The sequence below is a fragment of the Monodelphis domestica genome, chromosome 4, assembly GCF_027887165.1.
Source record: "Monodelphis domestica isolate mMonDom1 chromosome 4, mMonDom1.pri, whole genome shotgun sequence".
NCBI lineage: Eukaryota > Metazoa > Chordata > Mammalia > Didelphimorphia > Didelphidae > Monodelphis > Monodelphis domestica.
Window position 1 is genome coordinate 401,585,901 of NC_077230.1, and position 20,414 is coordinate 401,606,314.

General features: G+C 47.3%; 1 protein-coding gene across 1 annotated transcript in view; it reads left to right on the forward strand.

Moving 5' to 3' along the window:
* Positions 1-12,758, forward strand: part of GPR157 (G protein-coupled receptor 157) — a 39,439-nt gene extending 26,681 nt beyond the window's left edge. The window contains exons 3-4 of the mRNA XM_056795827.1: positions 2,499-2,693; positions 6,279-12,758. Coding sequence (XP_056651805.1) covers positions 2,499-2,693; positions 6,279-6,470 — 387 coding nt within the window. The 3' untranslated portion in view covers positions 6,471-12,758. The remainder of the gene's footprint in view (positions 1-2,498; positions 2,694-6,278) is intronic.
* The last annotated feature ends 7,656 nt before the right edge of the window (positions 12,759-20,414 follow it).

Genomic DNA, 20,414 nt, shown 5'->3' on the forward strand with positions numbered 1-20,414 from the left:
CTCTAGGCCTGGCTCTCCATCCACTGAGCCACCCAGCTGCCCCCCCAGGAGAACATTCTTATCTGCCCAGATTCGAATGTTTTGTCCTGGAAGGTAGTGAGTCCTCCATCCCTGGTGGACTTCACAGGAGAGGCTCAGAACCCCCTGCTTCATTCAGAGTCAGGCTGGGTGACCTGCGAGCCCTGAGCCAATCCTGTCTAAAGGAGGATTACAGCTGTCAGTGGCCATCAGTAAGCTAATCTGTGCCTGGTCCTTGAGACCAGAGAGTTCTGGGCTGGGCTCTGCTCGTCTCAGAAGTGAAGACCTTTCCTTCTGCCTGAACGGGGCAGTTAACCCTATCTCAGCAGGCTCTTCCTGCTGCAGGTCCACCCGAGGGAGCAGTCATTTGGGCTGATGAGCCATTTTCCTCCTCCTCCAAAGCGTTTTCTTTCTAGAAAGGGGTGGCAGGATAGAAGCAGTGGTTAGCATCATGAAGATGTAAGTCGCGGAACTTCTTAGTGACCTAGTCTAAGTTATCCTTTAACATTATTAAAAAATACTGAAAGACTGAAGAACTGGGAGGGGGCTCAGTGGATTGAGAGCCAGACCTAGGAAAGGGAGGTCCTGGGTTCAAATCTGGCCTCAGACACTTCCCGGCTCTGTGACCCTGGGCAAGTCACTTAACCCTCATTGCCTAGCCCTTACCTCTCTTCTGCCTTGGAGCCAATACACAGTATTGATTCTAAGATGGAAGGTGAAGGGTTTAAAAAAAGAAAGAAAGAAATATTTAGCTCAATGGAGTGTAGTCAAACAACCTCACAGGGCTGCTGTCAGAATCAAATGAAACAACACATGGAAAAGTGCTCTGCAAACTTTATAAAACAGGTAAACATGAACCGTTGTTGCTAATAATCACACTAATAATAACAAATGTAAGCAAATAACAATAACAGTAACAATAACAAGGTTCGGTCATTTCAGTTGTGTATAACTCTTGGCAAAAATTCTAGAGTGATTTGCCATTTCTTTCTCTAGCTCTTTTGACAGATGAGGAAACTGAGGCAACGAGTTCAGATTTGAACTCAGGACTCCCTAATTCCAAACCCAGTGCTCCACCTGACTACCTTGTAGATTGACTTTCTATGTATTCTGTACTTGTACACATTATTCTCTTTGCCCCCACACCCAGTAGAACGTAGGCACTCTCTAGGCAGAGATTACTTCAGTCATTGTGTCCGCAGTGGGTAGGACAGTGCTTGGTGAATGGTGTCCCCGTAGGATCGAGTCCAATATCTATTATAAACTCCTAGAGACAGCATGGGGGCTGGGCCAGTGTAGGTGCTTCAGAAAGGTTTGTGGGATCCACTAGAGCCAGGTACAGACTCCACTGAGTTTCCCATATTTTAAAATCATCTGAGATTCCTGGGAAGAAAAGAGAGAACTTCAGTAACTGAGCTGAGAATCAGTCAAAAAATGTTTATTAGGGTTTCTGGGGAGCACAGTGCATAGAGCACCAGGCCTGGAGTTGGGGGGGACCTGGGATTAAATCTGGTCTCAGTACTTCCTAGCTGTGTGACCCTAGGCAAGTCACTTAACCCTATTTGCCTGGGCTTTGCCGCTCTTCTGTCTTAACAGTGAAACTGAGCGGAGGTTAGAGTTTTTTAAATGGTTTATTAAGTAAGTACCTGCTATGTGCCAGGCACTGGGCTGATTGTTAAGTTTTTTGTGGGACAAGGCACTGGGAGGAGTACTCGGTCTCCTTGTCTTACCCAGGCTAGAAATGCAGACTCTTTTAGACTAGAACCCAGGACCAACTGGCTTTAACCTGCTCAGTTTTTCCACCTGGATCAGTTGGCTCCTCCTTAGGCAGCCTGCTGGCCCACCTCTCCCCTAGGGGTTCCGATATTGATACTAGATTTCCTTTAGAGCCCTGATTGGCTTAACCTTGGAGAAGCTCAGAACTCCAGGACTCGAGCAATCCACGGCCGCCTCCTCTAGGGAACGCCCAGCCTGAGGCTTGTCCTGCTCTGCCACCCTTCAGCCAAGCATTCAAGAATTTCCTGTGTGCCAGGCCCTGGGGGCACATTCCCCAGCTCCTTGTTCCTCACAAGCCGGGCTCAGCAGATGGGATTCCATACGTGTGGGTGTCAGCTGCTTTTCCCCCTACCCTGGTTCTAGGGGAAGACTATGGGGGAGCCCACCAGATGCCAAGCCACAGGAAGGCAGGGGAGCCACCAGCCGCCCGGCACTGTGCTTCCCTCCGTGTTTGCTGCTTAATTCAATTTGGCAGACTGAGCAAGCACCTACTGGGTGCTAGGCACCGTGCGAGGCACTAACACCACACAGTACTCAGGCCTGCCCTCACAGAGCTTCTGTTCTTACTGCTATGAAATTTGGGAAATGCCAAATCGAAGCCAACTTGTTTTAAGAGGGAGAGAAACCAGCATGGTGGGCATGGGCAGGTGGGGAGACCAGGAAGGGCCCCGGGGCCAGGAACACCTTGTCTCTGTTGTCCCCAGCATGCTGCTCTCTCGGAGTACCGGCCCCTCCTGGCAGAGACCCACGCGTGCCAGCACCGGACCTCAGTGGCTGATAAGAAGCTCATTCTCATCCCTCTCATCTTCATCTGTCTGCGAGTCTGGAGCACGGTTCGATTCATCCTGACCCTCTGTGACTCCCCTGCTGTGCAGACGCCTGTGCTGGTGGTCTTACATGTAAGTCGGATGCCTTGCCTCAGCTCTGCAGGCTGAGCACATTTCCAGGGTGAATGGATTCAGGCCCCACTGGCCCTTGTGCACAGTTAGAAAAACAGTTTAGCAAAAGAGCCACCAGCCCACTTCTGTGGCACGCCTTGGCCAAGGGCATCTCTGGAGGGGCACGTCCCATCCATCTCCCATCCATAGAACATAGAGAGATGAGCATCTCTCTCTCTCTCTTCCATGCCCTTTCTCCTCTCTCTCTCTCTCTGTCTTCTCTCTCTCCCTCTCTTTCCCTCTCTCTCTTCCATTCCCTTTCTCTTCTCTCTCTCCCTCCTTCTCTCTCTCTGTCTACCTGTCTTCTTTCTCTCCCTCTCTCCCTCTCCTCTCTCTCCCTCTCCTTCTCTGTCTCTCCCCCCCCTCTCTCTCTCCTTCTCTCTGTCTCTCTCTCTGTCTCTCTCTCTGTCTCTCTCCCTCTCCTTCTCTCTCCCTCTCTCTTTCCCTCTCTCTCTCTTCCATGCCCCTTCTCCTCTCTCTCTCTCTTTCTCTCTCTCTTTCTTCTCTCTCTCCCTCTCTCCCTCTCCTTCTCTCTCTCTCCCTCTCCTTCTCTGTCTCCCCCCCCCTCTCCTTCTCTCTGTCTCTCTCCCTCTCCCTCTCCTTCTCTGTCTCTCTGTCTCTCTCCCTCTCCTTCTCTCTCCCTCTCTCTTTCCCTCTCTCTCTCTTCCATGCCCCTTCTCCTCTCTCTCTCTTTCTCTCTCTCTTTCTTCTCTCTCTTCCTCTCTCCCTCTCCTTCTCTCTCTCCCTCTCCTTCTCTCTCTCTTTCCTTCTCTCTCTCTCTCTCTCTCTCTCTCTCTCCCTCTCCTTCTCTCTCTCTCCCTCTCTCTCTGTCTCTCTCCTTCTCTCTGTCTCTCTCCCTCTCTCTCTCTCCCTCTCTCTTTCCCTCTCTCTCTCTCTCTTCCATGCCCCTTCTCCTCTCTCTCTCTCTCCTTCTTCTCTCTCTCTCACCTTTTCTCTCTCTCTCTCCCTCTCTCTCTCCTTCTCTCTGTCTCTCTCCCTCTCCTTCTCTGTCTCTCTGTCTCCCTCTCTCTGTCTCCCTCTCTCTTTCCCTCTCTCTCTCTCTCCCATGCCCCTTCTCCTCTCTCTCTCTCTCTTTCTCTCTCTCTCTCTTTCTTCTCTCTCTCTCTCTCTTTCTTCTCTCTCTCTCTGTCTCTCTCTCTGTCTCTCTCCTTCTCTCTGTCTCTCTCCCTCTCTCTCTCTCTCCCTCCCTCTCTCTTTCCCTCTCTCTCTCTTCCATGCCCCTTCTCCTCTCTCTCTCTCTCCTTCTTCTCTCTCTCTCACCTTTTCTCTCTCTCTCTCCCTCTCTCTCTCCTTCTCTCTGTCTCTCTCCCTCTCCTTCTCTGTCTCTCTGTCTCCCTCTCTCTGTCTCCCTCTCTCTTTCCCTCTCTCTCTCTCTCCCATGCCCCTTCTCCTCTCTCTCTCTCTCTTTCTCTCTCTCTCTCTTTCTTCTCTCTCTCTCTCTCTTTCTTCTCTCTCTCTCTGTCTCTCTCTCTGTCTCTCTCCTTCTCTCTGTCTCTCTCCCTCTCTCTCTCTCTCTCTCCCTCCCTCTCTCTTTCCCTCTCTCTCTCTTCCATGCCCCTTCTCCTCTCTCTCTCTCTCCTTCTTCTCTCTCTCTCACCTTTTCTCTCTCTCTCTCCCTCTCTCTCTCCTTCTCTCTGTCTCTCTCTCTCTCTGTCTCTCTGTCTCCCTCTCTCTTTCCCTCTCTCTCTCTCTTCCATGCCCCTTCTCCTCTCTCTCTCTCTTTCTCTCTCTCTCTCTCTTTCTTCTCTCTCTCTCTGTCTCTCTCTCTCTGTCTCTCTGTCTCTCTGTCTCTAACTCTCTCCCCCCCCCCAAGGTACAGGTCCTCTCCTAATTTATTAAGCACCTGCTAGTCTAAACCCACTCTTCAATAAGCTACATGAAAAACTACACCCAGGACTGGGCACAAGGGATTACAAAGACAAGTAAAGCAGATCTTGTCTACCAATAGAATTACACCCTACTGGGGGAGAACCATATTCACAAATATATATAATATATAAACGATATGCATGAATCAGTACGTGCCTGATAATTGAAGGAAGAAGAGGCAGATTTTAGGGCATAATATCCATAAAAATTTTTTTGAATTTTTTTTTAATCTTGCCTCAGACACTTATTAGCTGAATGGCCCTGGGAGAGTTACTTAACTTCTGTTTGACTTCATTTTCTCATCTCTAAAATGGGGGAAATAATAGCTCCTACCTCCTATGGTTGTTGATACGACAAATGAAACACCGTGCAAAATGCCTCCCCAACCTTAAAGGGCCATAGAAATATGAGCTGTTATTATACTTGTTAGTTAGTAGTATTGTTTGACATGTTTAATTTAAGTGTACCCCAAATAAATGCAAAATCATCTGGGGCAGCACTAGCAACTGGGGGAGGTGCAAAAGAGGAAATCAGGGAAGGCTTCCTTTAGGAAGTGGTACTTAAGATGAGCTTTGAAGAAAATTTAGTATTCTAAGAAGTAGTGGTCAAGAGAGAAGGCATTCCAGGAAGGGGAACAGCCTTTGCAAATGCACAGAGGTGGACTGTCATATCTGAAGAATATTCACAAGGCTTAACTGTAGAATGCTCAAAGAAAAATGATGTATAACAAGCCTAGAAAGGAAGGATCAAGGTCTATGAAGTCCTGAGTTCAAGTCCTATCTGAGACAGTCCTGGGCAGGTCACCTTTCCATGCCTCTGTTTACCTGTATGTCAAATAGGGATAGCAACAGCACCTCAATTACTGGATTGCTATGAGAATCAAATGAGAGAACTTAGATGAAGTGCTTTGCAGACCTTAAAGTTCTAGAAAGGTTAGTGGTAGTGATGCTGATGCTGATGCTGATGCTGATGGTGGTGATGATGATATACTGGTGAGAGAAGAGCCTATTTTGGAGAAGGTTAGCCCAGGCTCCAGATAGCTCTAATTCAGAAGTCCCTGGGAAGAGGATGTAGAAGGAACAGACTTTGGGCTACTCTGGAACTAGGGGGATAAGAACAGGAAGGAGCATAGATTTAGGGCTGGAGAGGACCTCAGTGGCCACTTAGTCAAACCCTCCCATTTTAAGGGGTAGTTGGATGGTGCCCTGTAGATAGAGGGGAGGACCAAGTTCAAATACAGCTTCAGACACTTGCTTGCTGTGTCACCCTGGGCAAGTCACTTAACCCTGGTTGCCTCCGTTTCCTCACCTGAAAAATGAGCAGAAGAAGAAAATGACAAACCCCTCCAGTATGTTTGCCAAGAAAACCATAGAGTCCCAAACAATCGGGTATGACTGAAATAAGTGATTGAAAAACAAACCAACAACCTCATTTTACAAATGAGGAAGTTGAACCTTAGCTAAAGAGGTCAAATAAGAGGTCCAAGGTCACATAAGTACTAAGTAGGGCTTCTCACTCTAAATCCAGCTTGTCCCCAAGGGCCCAGGACCAGCCCACCTTCTGTTAGGTGTGGGGGCTGGGAGGAAGGAGCAGACAGGTCTTGGTCTTTCCACATCTGGAAAGGCTCCTTCTGACATTCCTCTTGTGCCCTGGCAGGGAATCGGGAACACATTCCAAGGAGGTGCCAACTGCATCATGTTTGTCCTCTGTACACAAGCTGTCCGAGCCCGGTTCTGCTCTCTCTGCTGCTGCTGCTGCCAATGTTTGTCCCGCTCGGGGGAGAATCCCGGTGACCCTTATTGGAGCCCCTCGCTCTCAAGGACAGGAGAATCCCCCCCTTCCAAGTAGACCCAGACTGAGTCACCCACTTCCTGCCTGGATCCTCGGGGGACTTCTGGCTTCCTGGAGCACCCCGCACCCCCTCTGCCAGAGCTGGTGACTTTGGGCAGGGGATTGGGTTGCACAGAGTGTGTGTTTGCTGCTCATAGAGCTTTCTCTCATCTGTGTGCCCAAATGTGGGGATGGAGACTGTGTGCTCCAGTTCTACTGGGTCCTGGATTCTTGGGCAATATTTTCCCATGTGACCTGCCCAGTGGGAGGCTGGGGAGCCTCTGTCTTCGGGGCACCTGCTTGCACACACACACACACACACACACACACACACACACAGCTCAGAAGGTGGAGAAGAAACCAAGTCTCAGGATCTCACCAGCTTGCAATTCTGCATTAATATTATTGGCCAAGGAGGAAAGGCCAATCACAGAGCAGGGTTCATCAGTCTTTCTGAAGCACTGGGCTCCCCTCTATGAGCTGGGAAGAAGTAGGTGGGAGGTGGAATCTGCCCAACCAGATGCTTCCCAGAGGCTAACCTACTTCATGCCAGGAAACTTTGAGGAAGTCAGTCTAATTCTTACCAGTCCCAGTTTACTGATCCGTGAAGGGTTCAAACACCCAGGGTTCAAAGAAATATTTTTAGGAGGTTTCTGGGTGACTAGTTGTAGCAAAACCCCAGTCAATTGAGGCAGTTTTTGGCTCAGTGGATGGAGAGCCAGACCTCGAGAGAGGAGGTCCTGGGTTCAAATCTGGCCTCATATACTTTCTAGCTGGGTGACCCTGGGCAAGTCACTTAACCTGATGGCCTTACCCTTGCCACTCTTCTGCCTTGGAACTGATGCTTAGTATTGATTCCAAGATGGAAGGTAAGACTTAAAAAAAATACCAAGCTGAGGGTATCTGCTGGGGAACTTTCCAGCTGATAGCATCAGTCCTTTGTTCCGTGTACCTTGATAGCACTGGTCACTAACTATGGGTGGGTCATCTTTAGGTCTCTAAGAGACGCCTGCCCAGTCTGTTGATATCCTCAGCTCCCCCTACCTGGCACAGGTCCTTGTTGTAGACCCCTACAAGCTGACCAAAGCTAGGCAAAGAAGAGGTGGTTCTTGGACTCTGGATCCCCATGACAGCCTTGGAGAAATGCATGGACCTCTTTTCTAAAGAATATTTTCAAGCCATTGAATGCAATATTCAATTTCAGTTAGAGGTTAAGTGAAAACAAAGATGGGATTTTTTTTCCCCTTATCTAAATCCACAGATCCCCTGAAATCTCTCCACAGAGCCGGCCTGGGGTAAGAAGTCCTAGAGTCCTGACCATCTTGAACCTCCTATTATCCCTTTCTGAGAACAGTATTACAAGAAAATACTTGAAGACTAAAGACATTTTTTTGTTGTGGGCAATGGAGATCGAATTCATTATCCCCTCTTATGTTGATTTTTTTTTCAGAATGAATCAATGCATTCAGAATTCAGCAGTTGCAGGGGTCCTTTATTTTTATTGTTTTTTTTCAATTACATATAATATTGTGTTGATTTTTTGCTAATTCACACTTACTTTGGGGGCAGAAAAGACTTCTAGAAAGCAGATGAATGAATGACCTGCTAATTCTTTTTGCTCTTTCCCCTGAGAGGCCCAAGCAAATGCTGCAACGAGTTGAAGGGCTGGTTAACTGAAGGCTGAAGATAAAGTCGCTAGCTTGGCAGATTTGGGGGGGAAGTGATGATATGGGCCCCAAGGCCAACCACTAAAGTTTCAGGGAACAAAAAGACCAGGAATAAGCTTCTCTGGATGTAACTGCTCACTCGACTCAACTTCCTCTTTTTTTTTAAATTCCGGAAAGTAATTTCCCCCCCAACTGCTGTGGCCTCTTTCTCTCTTTCCCAGTATCTTAACTGCAACCCAGTTTTCCAACTCCCTGGGCACCAAGCAGCCAGTTGGGCCCAAGACTATACTACCCAGAAGCCCTTCCCAGAGAAATGGGACCCACTCCAGCAAATACCAAGTTGGGCTGCATACTGTTCTGTGGAACATAGCTAATAATAGCTTGTCAAGGTTTGCAAAGCACTCCGTGTTCATGATCTCATTTGCTCCTGTGATGTAGTTGCTATTATTATCTCCGTTTTGCAGATGGGGTAGCTGAGACTCGGAGGGAAATGACTCCGCCAGGGTCATCCGTAGCCGAGTTGGGATTATTCAAACCCAGGTTTCCCTATCTTTAAGACCAGTAGTCTCTCCTCCACCTGGGATGCAGGGGAGACAGAGACAGAGCCCAGGGGAAGTCCATTGAGAAAGTGAAAATATAGCCTTGCCTGCTGAGGTTTGACCCTCAGGTGACTTGAGCCTTACTGACTTTCAGAATTAGAACTGTAGGTAGCCCACTTTATCTTGATTCCTGTTTTGCTGGCCCAGCTTTTTCAAAGAGACAAGGAGACCTGCAAGGTGATGATCAATAATATTTTTCATCCCTTTTGTAAATATTTCCCTTTATGAAAGTGAGAAGGAGTTTGAATTTTTCCCTTTGGCAGGGGAGGAGAAGAAAACCTTCCCAAACCTTAAATGCACTGTTAAATCAAGAATCTTAGTTAAGTAGAGCTTGTGAGCCAGGCACTGTGCTCCATGCTTTCCAAAGATCAGCTCATCCATTCCTGGGAGGTAGGTGCTACTACTATCGGTTCATGTTTGTGAGTTCAAATCTGGCCTCAAACATTTATTAGCTGTGTGATCCCAGGCAAGTCATTTAACCCTTTTGGCCCCAGTTTCCTCATCTGTAAAATGAACTGGAGAAGGAAGTGGCAAACCACACCAATATCTCTGCCAAGAAAATCCCCAATGGGGTCACAAAGAGTCAGACAGGACTGAAAATGATCGATCAATAACAGGTGCTCTAATTACCCCCCATTTTACAGATGAGGAAACTGAGACAGAGGTGGAGCCTAGAGTCCTACAGCTCCTAAGTGTCTGAGGCAGGATTTGAGACTGGCTTTGCTGCCTCTGTATACAATGGCACCACCTAGCAGCTTCTATGACCCCAGCAGTCCCTTGGGTTCTAGATGTGGGATCCTGTAGGATTCTGCAAAAAGAGAGGCATCATGGCTATGGGGGGATAGGATGCTAGATTCGGAGTCAAGAAAGCCAGAATTCAACTCCTCCCTCTGTCACTTATTAGCTGTGTGACTCTGGGCAATTTACTTTATCTCTCTGTACCTCAGGGGAGGAGGTTGACCACTAAGGTCCCTGCTAGCTCTGTGGAAGTCTAGTTCTTCTAAGAAGAATCAGTCCCTTCCAGTGCTCCGATGGCATTGACCTTGTCTGGAGAAATAAGTCAGTGGCCCCATGGATAGAGTGCTGGGCTTGTGGTGAGGAAGTCCTGAGTTCAAATCCTGACCCTGGGCCAGTCACTTAACCTCTGGTTTACCTCATTTTCTTCATCTGTAAAATGGGAATAATAATAGCCCCTACCTCTCAGGTTGTGAGGATTGCGGAAATAACTGTAAAGCACTTAGCACAGTGCTTGGCATGTAGTGAGCGCTATATACATATTAGCTATCATCATCTATTTTCCTGAATAGGTACAACGGAAAAATGACCTGCAGAGGGAGCCAAAGGCTCAGGCACCTCCCTCTTGGAGCCCAACCCCTATGGGAAAGAGAGGAGGCACGTTTCCATGGATTTCCTTGCCTCCCCGCCTTCTCTCCTTACAGTTTCTTCCCAGAAGCCCTCACTAAGAGACTAACTGGATTCCTTTGGGTGCTCTCTAATTCCCTCCCCTTTTCGGGCCAAACCCGTAGTTAGGGTTCCTTTTCTCCAGGTGTGCAAAAGGGCAGGGAATGCATGCGGAGTCTCAGCCCTGCCCTGTCCTTTGTGCAGCATTGTGGGTAAGCGAGGATGACCGCCACGGGTCAGAACGTGCCCTGCAGCTCTCTAGGAGGAGACAATAGTATTTCGCCTACCCTCGAATTCTCCCTAGGAAGCGGGGTTAGAAAACAACAATAAATACTTCCGGACAAATAAACTGGGCTGCGTGCCGCAGCTTGGAATTACCTGGGCTGCCCCGCCTCTTTCCTCCTTTGCTGGGAAGAATGACCAGATGCCCCAGAGGCTTGTGGGCGCAGCCCGGGGCCAGCCACCGCTCCCTGGGCTCTCCCGCCCTCTCTGAAGAGCTCCGAATCTTGTAGCTGTCTCTGGAGGCCGCCCAGGTTGGGAAGGGCGTTCTGGGACCCGCCGCCAGATCGCTTTCCGATACCTCTTCTGAGCCTTTCCCTTCCTCTAACCCAGTTTCTAGCCGAGTGCCCACTTCTTGGTGGGAGACGGGTTTGGTAGAGCAATGGCGGTGATTGCTGCGTGGACAGGGTCCTCTCGACCACTACGGGGAAAATAGGCTTTTCCAGAGTTCTCGTCGCAGCTTAATAAAGCGTTGTGTGTTCATGGGAGTTGATGTCTTTGGAGGGAAGGATGTTTGGGAACAATCCCAAGGCTTGCTGGGTATTGGTGGCCCATCCACCTTGATTCCAGGGAGGAACGGAAGCAGAGGGAATGATGGGTTTGGGATGCAGTTTAGAGCTGAAAGGAGCCTTAGAGATAGATTCTGGGGGCTGACCACTTCATTTTACAGAGGAGGAGGAGATCCAGGGCCTGGACTGACAAGTGGGGGTGTCAGGGACAGAACTTTCTTTTTATGTTTCAAAATTTTTATTTAGTATTTTATATATGTATATATATAATATAGAATTTTTTCTATGGCTACATGAATCATGTTATTTCCCTCCACCTCCCGCCCTCCAGGCGACATGCAATTCCACTAGGTATTACATGTGTCACTGATCAAGACCTATTTCCATATTATTGATATTTGCACCAGGGTGATCTCTTAGAGTCGACATCCCCAATCATATCCCCATTGACCCATGTGATCAAGCAGTTGTTTTTCTTCTCTGTTTCCGCTCCCACAGTTCTTCCTCTGGATGTGGACAGCATCTTTCTCATGAGTCCCTCAGGATTGTCCTGGGTCATTGCATTGCTGCTAGTAGAGAAGTCCATTACATTCAATTGTGCCATAGTGTATCAGTCTCTGTGTATAATGTGCTCCTGGTTCTGCTCCTTTCACTCTGCATCAGTTCCTGGATGTTGATCCTGTTCACATGGAATTCCTCCAGAATATTATTCAAAAGAACTTTCTCTTGAAAACCCATACCTTCAAACTCAGGTCCAGAACTCCAGCCCCTAAAGGAGAGATGTATTGTTCAGTCCTTTCCCATTTATTTGTTTGTTTGTTTTGAGCAAAAATACTGGAGTGGTTTGCCATTTCCTTTTCTATACATTTGAGGCAAAGAGTTAAATGGCTTGCCCAGGGCCATACAGCTAGTAAGTGTCTAAGGTCAGATTTGAAGTCATGAAGATAAGTCTTCCTGGCCTATTGCTCCCACTAGATGCTTAAAGGAGAGATATAAGAACCAAATTAAAATAGAAGGGGGGGGGGCAGCTGGGTGGTTCAGTGGATTGAGAACCAGGTCTAGAGATGGGAGGTCCTAGGTTCAAATTTGACCTCAGATTCTTCCCAGCTGGGTGACCCTGGGCAAGTCACTTGACCCCCATTGCCTAGCCCTTACTATTCTTCTGCCTTGCAACCAATACACAGTATTGATTCTAAGATGGAAGGTAAGGGTTTTTTTTTTAAAAAATGGAACTGGGAAATATTTAATAAAATAAATAAAACTAGAGCAAAACATGGATAATGTTAATATGTGATTTTCTAAGTTTACATGCTACTGACATGTAATCCTTGTGTTTAATTTAGTGACCCCCTGTTTTTTTTTTCCTTCTTTAAACCCTTACCTTCTATCTCAGAATTGGTACTAAGTGTTGGTTCCAAGGCAGAAGAGTGGTTAGGGCTGATGTTTAAGTGACTTTCCAGGGTCACAGAGCTAGGGACTATCGGAGGGCAAATTTGAACCCAGGACCTCCCATCTCCTGAGCTGGCTATGTGTCTGCTGAGCCCCATAGCTACACCACACCCCTTGTTTCTATTTGTTTAATAGCACTGTTTTAACCCATGAGGGTTCCAGCTTTGACTTCCAGATCTATCACCTACCTGTGTGACAGACTTCAGGTAGGATTCTAAACAGGGTCTTCTGCTCTCCTAGATTTGCATTTTTTAAAACTAGTAAACTGTTGCTCAGGATCTCAAAGGTGGCAAGTGTCCTGAAGTAGGATTTAAACCCAGATGTCCAGATTCTGAGGGTATCAAACTGAAACAATGACAACAAAAACGAAGCCCTTAAACCCTTGGAGAGAATCCTTGCTAGTCACAGATTCACTTAGAAAACCACATAGTAACATTATCTATGTTCTGTTGATTTTTTTTTAATTTGTTAAATATTTGAATCTGGTTCTGGAGTGTTATGTGCCCTGTGCACAGGCTTATGTTTGATACCTCTGCAGACCTTATTCTATTTAAAGAAAAGTTTAGTTCCTCCTTTCTCCCTTCCCTTCCCTTCCCTTCCCTTCCCTTTGGTCTGTCTAACTTCCTCAGGGTTGATGTACAGAGACTAGTCTCTGATGCAGCTAGGTGGGGAAGTAGACTCTAAGTCCTGGAGTCAGGAATATCTGAGTTCAAATCCAGACCTGGACACCTATTAACTGGGTGATCCTGAAAAAAGTCACTTAACTTCTATCAGACTCAGTTTCCTCATTTGTAAAATGGGGATAATAGCCCCTACCTTCACAGGGTTGTTGTGAGGATAAAATGAAATATTTGTGAAGCTTTAAATGCTCTGTAAATATTAACCATTATTATTATTGTCGTCATCATCGTTGGCATGGGAGTTTAGACTTACTCTTTTTCTTACCTGATGGTCCCCTGCTTTCCAGCAGCTTACCATATCCGTACATAAATATCAGTGTGGATACTAAATAGGCTTAGCCCATGGAACTCAGAACTCCTGAGCTCAGGAGATCCACTACCCTCAGCTCCTTTGCTGGCTGGGATGGCAGGTCTTTGCTCCAATGTATACCCAGCCTAAACCCAGTCTTCTTACCAGCACCTCCCCATTCCTCCTCTTCCCATCTCCCTCTGCGGTAGCTGCTCTGGTAACTCCTATTCATAGAATCTGAAAGTCAAAAAGTAAGAAAACCCACCTTGTCCAACCCCTCACTCCCTTGTTTTACAGGGAAGGAAACTGAGGTTTGGAGTAAGTACTTGTAAATAGTAAGTGCTTTAGGACAGATAGGATAGGTGCTGTTATTATTCCCATTTTACAGTTGAGGTAGACAGGTTGAACCCATGTCTTCCAGGGTCCTAGTTTTGCCCTCTTTCCACTATTCTAGACAAGGGAAACAAGATAGGTTTGCCAATATGAGAAGGGGCAGCTGAGAGTTTTCTGTGGTGATGGTGGAGCATGGGACTCAGTGCTTAGTTCCGCTGGCAGGAGTTGGTGGCAGGCATCTCCAGAACATATTTGATACAAATGTGTTTTCAGCATGGCCTTGATTCTTTGATTCTTTCCAGAAGAGGACAGTCAAAGCTAGAAGAGACACTTCTCCGGTGGGATTAAACTTGTAGAGGTGCCATCTCTTCTCCTCCTCCTCTTCTTTTTTCTCCTCCTCCTCCTCTTTCTTCTTCTCCTCCTCCTCTTCCTCCTCCTCCTTCTCCTCCTCCTCCTCTTTCTTCTCCTCCTTCTCCTTCTCCTTCTTCCCTCTAGCCCCCCATAACTCAAGGTCCCTCAGAGAAGGGACCTTCAGTCTAGGTAGCCTCCTATGGGAAACTACATAGGGCTGCAGACCGGTCACCCAGCAGAAACAAAAATAATATTGCTTCAATGATCAATGCCCAAGCAAGTGGAGGAAAGCTTTGCCAAAGATCATATCCACAAACATGAAGTCAGGAGGACCTGGGTTCAAATCTAGCCTCAGATACTTTATAGCTGTGGGATTCTGGGCAAGTCCCTTAACCCTTGCCACTCTTCTGTCTTAGAATTGATACTGATACAGAATGTGAGGGGTTTAAAAAATATTATGGCCAGTCTCTGGGCCTACCTGATGGTCAAGGCAGGGGAGAGTGGAGCCTGGATGGTGATACTGGGGCTGAGGAATTTCTGAATTGTTCACCCCTAATCCTCAGAGGTCAACTCTGGGCTCAGCCAAGGCTCCCTTCCAATGTTTAGGACAGTTCAGGTGGTCCTTTGATCTCTAGTGACCAGTGGGGGGGGCAGCACTGCAGATGTCTGACAGGTGTGGAACATGGGGCAGCAGAGATGGTGTGTTCCAGCCCCAACTTCACAGGGAGGACCCATTCCAGCAAAATCATGGCTCCTTGGAGTATATGAAAAGCCCTTTGTTACCATCAGAGACATTACATCTGTCGGTTTCACAAAATCTGTTGTTATTGCATTTCTCTCCCTCCCCCTCCCCCTCCCCTTCCCCTCTTCCCCCCTCTCTATTTCTCTCTCCCTCTCCTCTCTCTCCCTCTTCTTCTCTCTCTCCCTCTCCTCTTTCTCCTTCTCTCCTCTCTCCCCCTCTCCTTCTCTCTCCCTCTCCTCTCTCTCCCCCTCTTCTCCTCTCTCTTTCCCTCCTCTCTCTCCCTCTCATTCTCTCCCTCTCCCTCTCCCTCTCCTCCCTCTCCCTCTCCTCTCTCTCCCTTTCTCTTTCTCTCTTTCTCCCTCTCCTTTTATTCCTCTTCTTCTCTCTTTCCCTCTCCTTCTCTCTCTCCCTCTGCCTCTCTTTCTCTCTCTCCCTCCTTCCCTCTCTATATCTCCCTCCCTCTGTCTCCATCTCTCTCCCTCTTTCTCCTTTCTTCCTCTCTTCCTCTCTCCATTTCTCTCCCCTTTTCCCTCCCTTCCTCCTTCCCTTCTACCCCCTCTTCAAAAAGGAAATGAAAGCTCCATTAACCACTTTAAAAAAAAATAGCTTGTCCAAAATAACTCTCCTGTGGAAGAGGAATTAGCCTTCTAGTGCTTGGCCCCAGGAGCAATGGGTAGAAACTGCACACAGGCCAATATGGACCTTCCCAGCCATTCAAGATGGGACCTTGGAGTCCAGGATACCTCCAAATGGAAGGGGCGCCCTGCCCCGGCCAGAAATGGGATCCTTGAACTAGAAGGTTAATAAGGAAAGGCAAGATGACCACGTGAGGGCGCTGTTGTAAAGAGAATCTTTTTTTGGATCTCTGTGGAACCAGATGGAATCCACGGTCCCCCTCAGTTTGGAGATTCTGTGAAAATGTCAGCAACCATTTGTAGTGAATTCAGTGTTTATTGGATTGAATGGGGAAGAGAGCTTTCTGATGAGACAAAGGAAATGCTCACCAAGTCTTTTGGGACTGGCATTTTAAAAATATTGTCTCATTTGATCCTCAGGAGACCCTTGGGAGAAGAGGTGCTCTTGTTATGCTCATTTTACAGTTGAGGCAACTGAGGCAGTCAGGTTAAGTGATGTGCCCAGGATCACACAGTGATTACATGTCAGAGTCTCGATTTGAACTAAGGTGTCCCTGTCTTCAAGCCCAGAGCTCTGTGCACCATGGCATCACCTAGTGGCCTCGGAGCGGGGCCTGCACAGCTGCCCACAGGTGTGATGGGTTCCTTTGGTCTGGTTCTTATGGAAACCGAATCCCAGGGGAGGGCAACAAAATCTTAATGGGAGCCCCTATGCTGGAGTCAGGCATTTAACAGGAATTTATTAGGCACCTACTGCATGCCAGGCACTGTGATAACTGCTGGGGATGCAAAGAAAAGCAAAGACAGTCCCCATTCTCATGGAGCCCCAGTCTAACAATCAACTCCACTTTATGTAAATTGAGTAATAGCCCAGTCTGATCCTAAATATCTTAAAGTCCATTGCTCAATCTGAAAGCACATCCCTCAGGGTGAATTCTCCGGGGACAGGGGTAGACTTGGGGTCTCCAGGTTCCAAGTGGACAGTTCCAATGGCTGGGAAGACAGCTGAAGTAGGCTCTGTGGAACACTCCTAGAGCCTAGTCAGACATGGAAGCTGCCCAGGTCATCCCTTGCTTTCTGAGCCATTACCTGAGTCAACATGGAATCTAGAAACCCCCACCTTGTAGCCTAGTAAGAGCTGATGAACCCCAATTTTTAGAACTAGCTTGGAAATTAGATACTCCAAAGCTTGTCCTGGTTCCAGGTTCCTGTGAGGGAATCTCAGGCTAACAGTTTCAAACTGAAGAATGGACCCCAAAGTAAATGAAGATCCCAATTAGATGAGGCTAAGCAAATGCTAAGTACTCCGTTTGAGGTTGTCTTCTCTTTTGTATCAGAGACCTTTCCCAAGAAGACCCCCACCAGGGCCAGGACCATCCTTTTAGTGCCCATTGTAAGTAGCCCCTTCCCTTACACCCTAGCCTCTAGCTATGATCCCTTTCCCAAGCTTGATTGCACTGTCAGCAGAGTCTGAACACTCCCATTTCCTTGTAGCATCCTTCCCTCCTCTTGGATCCCCCAAATGGTACATATGTCCCCCAAATTCTTTTGTCCCTCAGAGTTGTCAGTCTGACATGGTTGGCTCTCCCAAGGGTCAGGGACCAGAGTAACCAGGGTGCTGAGTTTTGGGGTTCTGCATGGGTGTGTGGCACAGAGGCTTAGAGGAGAGCACTGAACCCCGTTCCTTGATTAAAGAGCGTTTTTTCTAGTTATTTAACAGTTTTGTGTTTTTTCCCAGTTAACACCCATCATGGTGACTTTTGTCCTGCCCCTGGACTTCCGTGATTTTGGAAGAGATGGTGAGGCCAAAGGCTTTGGCTAACTCTGCCTCACTTAAATCCAATTCAGGAACAAGTCAAGATGTCACCATGACAGCATTGATTCTCTTCAAATAGAAGGATGGAGAACAAGGTCTACATATTGTGTTCTCCAATGTCTCCTTTTTGTGCCCAGGTACCTAGTGCTTACCTCTTAACTATACCTAGGGCTGATGGAGAGTCTCTTCATTTAAGACACACCTCATTCCTAGAATGAGTACCTAAGTATAAAATGAGGACATAACCCAGAATTCCTTGCCCAAATCTGGCCAGAATTGGGCAGAGACCATCCCTCCCAATCTGAACTAGACCCTCTTCCGGATTCCCTACATCCCAGGCAAGAGGCAGTCCTTACACCAGATGTGTGCTGAGTCACCGCCTACTGTGGTTCAGCCCACCAGGAAGGGCAATCAGATAGCCAGAGGCATAAACATTAGAAAAAGAGCAGTCTTCTAGAGGGTCAAGGATTTTTCTTGGTCTGGAGGGAAAGAAATATCTCCTCCCCTCTCCCTCTCTTATTCAAAGATCCCTGGAAACTAAAGGAAATCAGATTAGGATTGAGCCAACCCATACTACTCCCTCCAAGGTAGACCTCCACAGGTGAGGATTTCTGGGCCCAGGCCTTTCTGCCTGCTCCCTCTAGAACCAGGATGTGTACCAGCAAAGTCTCCAGGCATTCTTTGGACTCTGAGGTAAGTATAGAACCTCGAAAACTTCTCTTCAGAGTCAGGGAGGGATCAAGGGCTGGAGACTCTCTGTTTTCACCTGTCCTCTTCCTCTGTGCCTTTTAACTTCCAAAGGTGAGAGGGAAGCATGTTCAATGGAAAGGGAACCGAATTAGGATCCTTGGGACCTGGGTTAGAATCCTGCCTCAACCACTTAGCTATTATACCTTAAACAAAACTTATAACTTCTCCTTGCTTCAGGTTCCATATCTGTAAAATGTAGCAGTTGGATTACATGGTCTCTGAGGTCCCTTTTAGCTCTAGATAACAATGTTATGCCCTTTTTTAAGACTTCTGCCCCCCTTGCCCTTAAAGCTTATCAGCCAGTTCTTAACTGCTATCCAAACGTCTTTTCTTGCTGTTTGTCTTCTGTACCAGCCATAGATCGCCTCCTGTCTCCATGCCTTATAAGCTGGCACACATCTGGAATATGCTTTCTGCATCTGTTTCCCGTAACAATCCAAACGGGTTCATTTCCAAGTAGATTTGGCTTTTGGGTTTACTGTAGAACCTGAAAATATAATGACTTCTAACCTTGTGCCTAATGTAATTCCAGTGAATTCCTCCTAAAGCTGGTTATCCTTTCCCTGCTCAGAATATCCTTTGCTTGCAGTGGTTGCATATACTTCCAGGGCAGCTAGGCGATGGATGCCATGAACAAGTTGCCAAGCCCAGGGTCAGAAAGACTCTTCTGAGCTCAAATCTGACCTCAGACACTTCTCAGCCATGTGACCCTGGGCAAGTCACTTCATCCTGTTGACCTCAGTTTCTCATCTATAAAACGAGCTGGAGAAGGAAATTGCAAACCACTCCAGTCTCTTTGCCAACAAAACAAAACCAACCCAAATGGGGTCACAGAGTCAGACATGCCTGAAAAGTGACCAGAATAGCAACTTCCCTTATCCCCCAGTTGCTAGTTCCTGTCCCGGAAATGACTTCTTTGCATGGACTTTGTAGTTATTTTTCTGATGTTCAGTTAAAAGTGGGAACTTGGAACTTTTAATCTAAAAGAATGTTTAAGAACAGTTTTTGCATATAATAGGGGGAAAATAAAATACACAATTTAATTACATTTTAAAATAAGATAAATGCAAGCTCCTAGAGGTTAGGGATTATTTTGTTCTTTGTGTTTGTACTTCCAGCCCTAACACAGCCCTGGCACACAGTAGGTACCTACCCATCTCTAGGATGCTTGTTGTCTAATACGTGGTTGATGGATTGATGATATTTCCCATCACCTGTTCAGCAGACATTAGTTAAGCACCTACTTAAGCCAGGCCCAGTACTAGGCACTGAAGGGACAAATATGAAAAGAGACAGTCTTGGCCCTCTAGAAGCTTACAACCAAATGCAAGGAGGCAAAACACAAAAGGGAGGGAATGGGGAGCAGGTGGTCAAGAAGTAGGACCCAGAAGTCTCAAAACCAGAAGGGAAATGAGCTGCCTGAGCTTCCTCTCTCCTTAATGGAGGTTTAGAGTTCATGGCCCCAATAAGGGGACAGAGGGTGGGTGGTGATGAGGTAGAGAGCGGAGAGGGATGAAGATAAATGAGGTTATCCCAGTAATGAAATTTCTGGAGTCGGATGGAGATCAGTCCAAGAAGTCCAGGAAGTAGTGTAGCCAGGGAAGGAGTGAGAAGTATACAAGCTCCTCCGAGGCCTCCGAGACATCATGGTATTTGGGGTGTCTCATTCAACACAGAGAGGTGCTTAAATAGCCTTTTGGAGGAAGGGGAAGGTGGGATAACCTGGTTACTTGGCTTCACAGAAACTTGGACAAAACTGAGCTAACCAGAAGCCAGAGTGGATGGAAGTGATCTTCTCAGCTGTGTTCTCTCTCTTTCCCTCTCTCCCCCATCTCTTCTCTCTCTCCCCCATCTCATCTCTCCCTTCCCCCCATACTTTCTGTCTTAAGACAGAAGAGCAAGGGTTAGGCAGTGTCACACATCATGGAAGACTGAGGCCAAATTTGAACATAGATTCTCCTCTGGCCCTCTACCCACGATGCCACCTAGTCATTGTGTAGAGGTACAGGCTCCCCTAGACACCCCAAGTCTCTAGAGGAATCTTCTAGAGGAATTCCTCCATGCTGGATGCCAGGAGTGCTGGTAGGCCCTGGCACAACTAAAGGGACAATTGTATAAACAAAGGATTCTCCAAGACATACATTTCCTTCTGTTTTAGGTGCATTTCCCCAAGTCTTCTGATGAGGGTTTTAGCCAGGCTGTGTACCTTTCCTTTGCATCTCAAACATCACTAGATTCTCCGAGATACTCGGCTCACCCTCTTTTATGATCAGGGCCTAACATGTCATAGACTATGTATACCTGTGCTTCTAGGTCCCTCACACAGGAATGCCACCTACTCCTCCCCACCCTTCTTTCCCAGTCACTTAGTCTCAATTCCTTAAAAGTCTAAAAACCATGGACCCCTTCTCCTCTGGGAGGCAGACTTCACCTGCACCTGCCTCCTGCCCATTCACTAAATT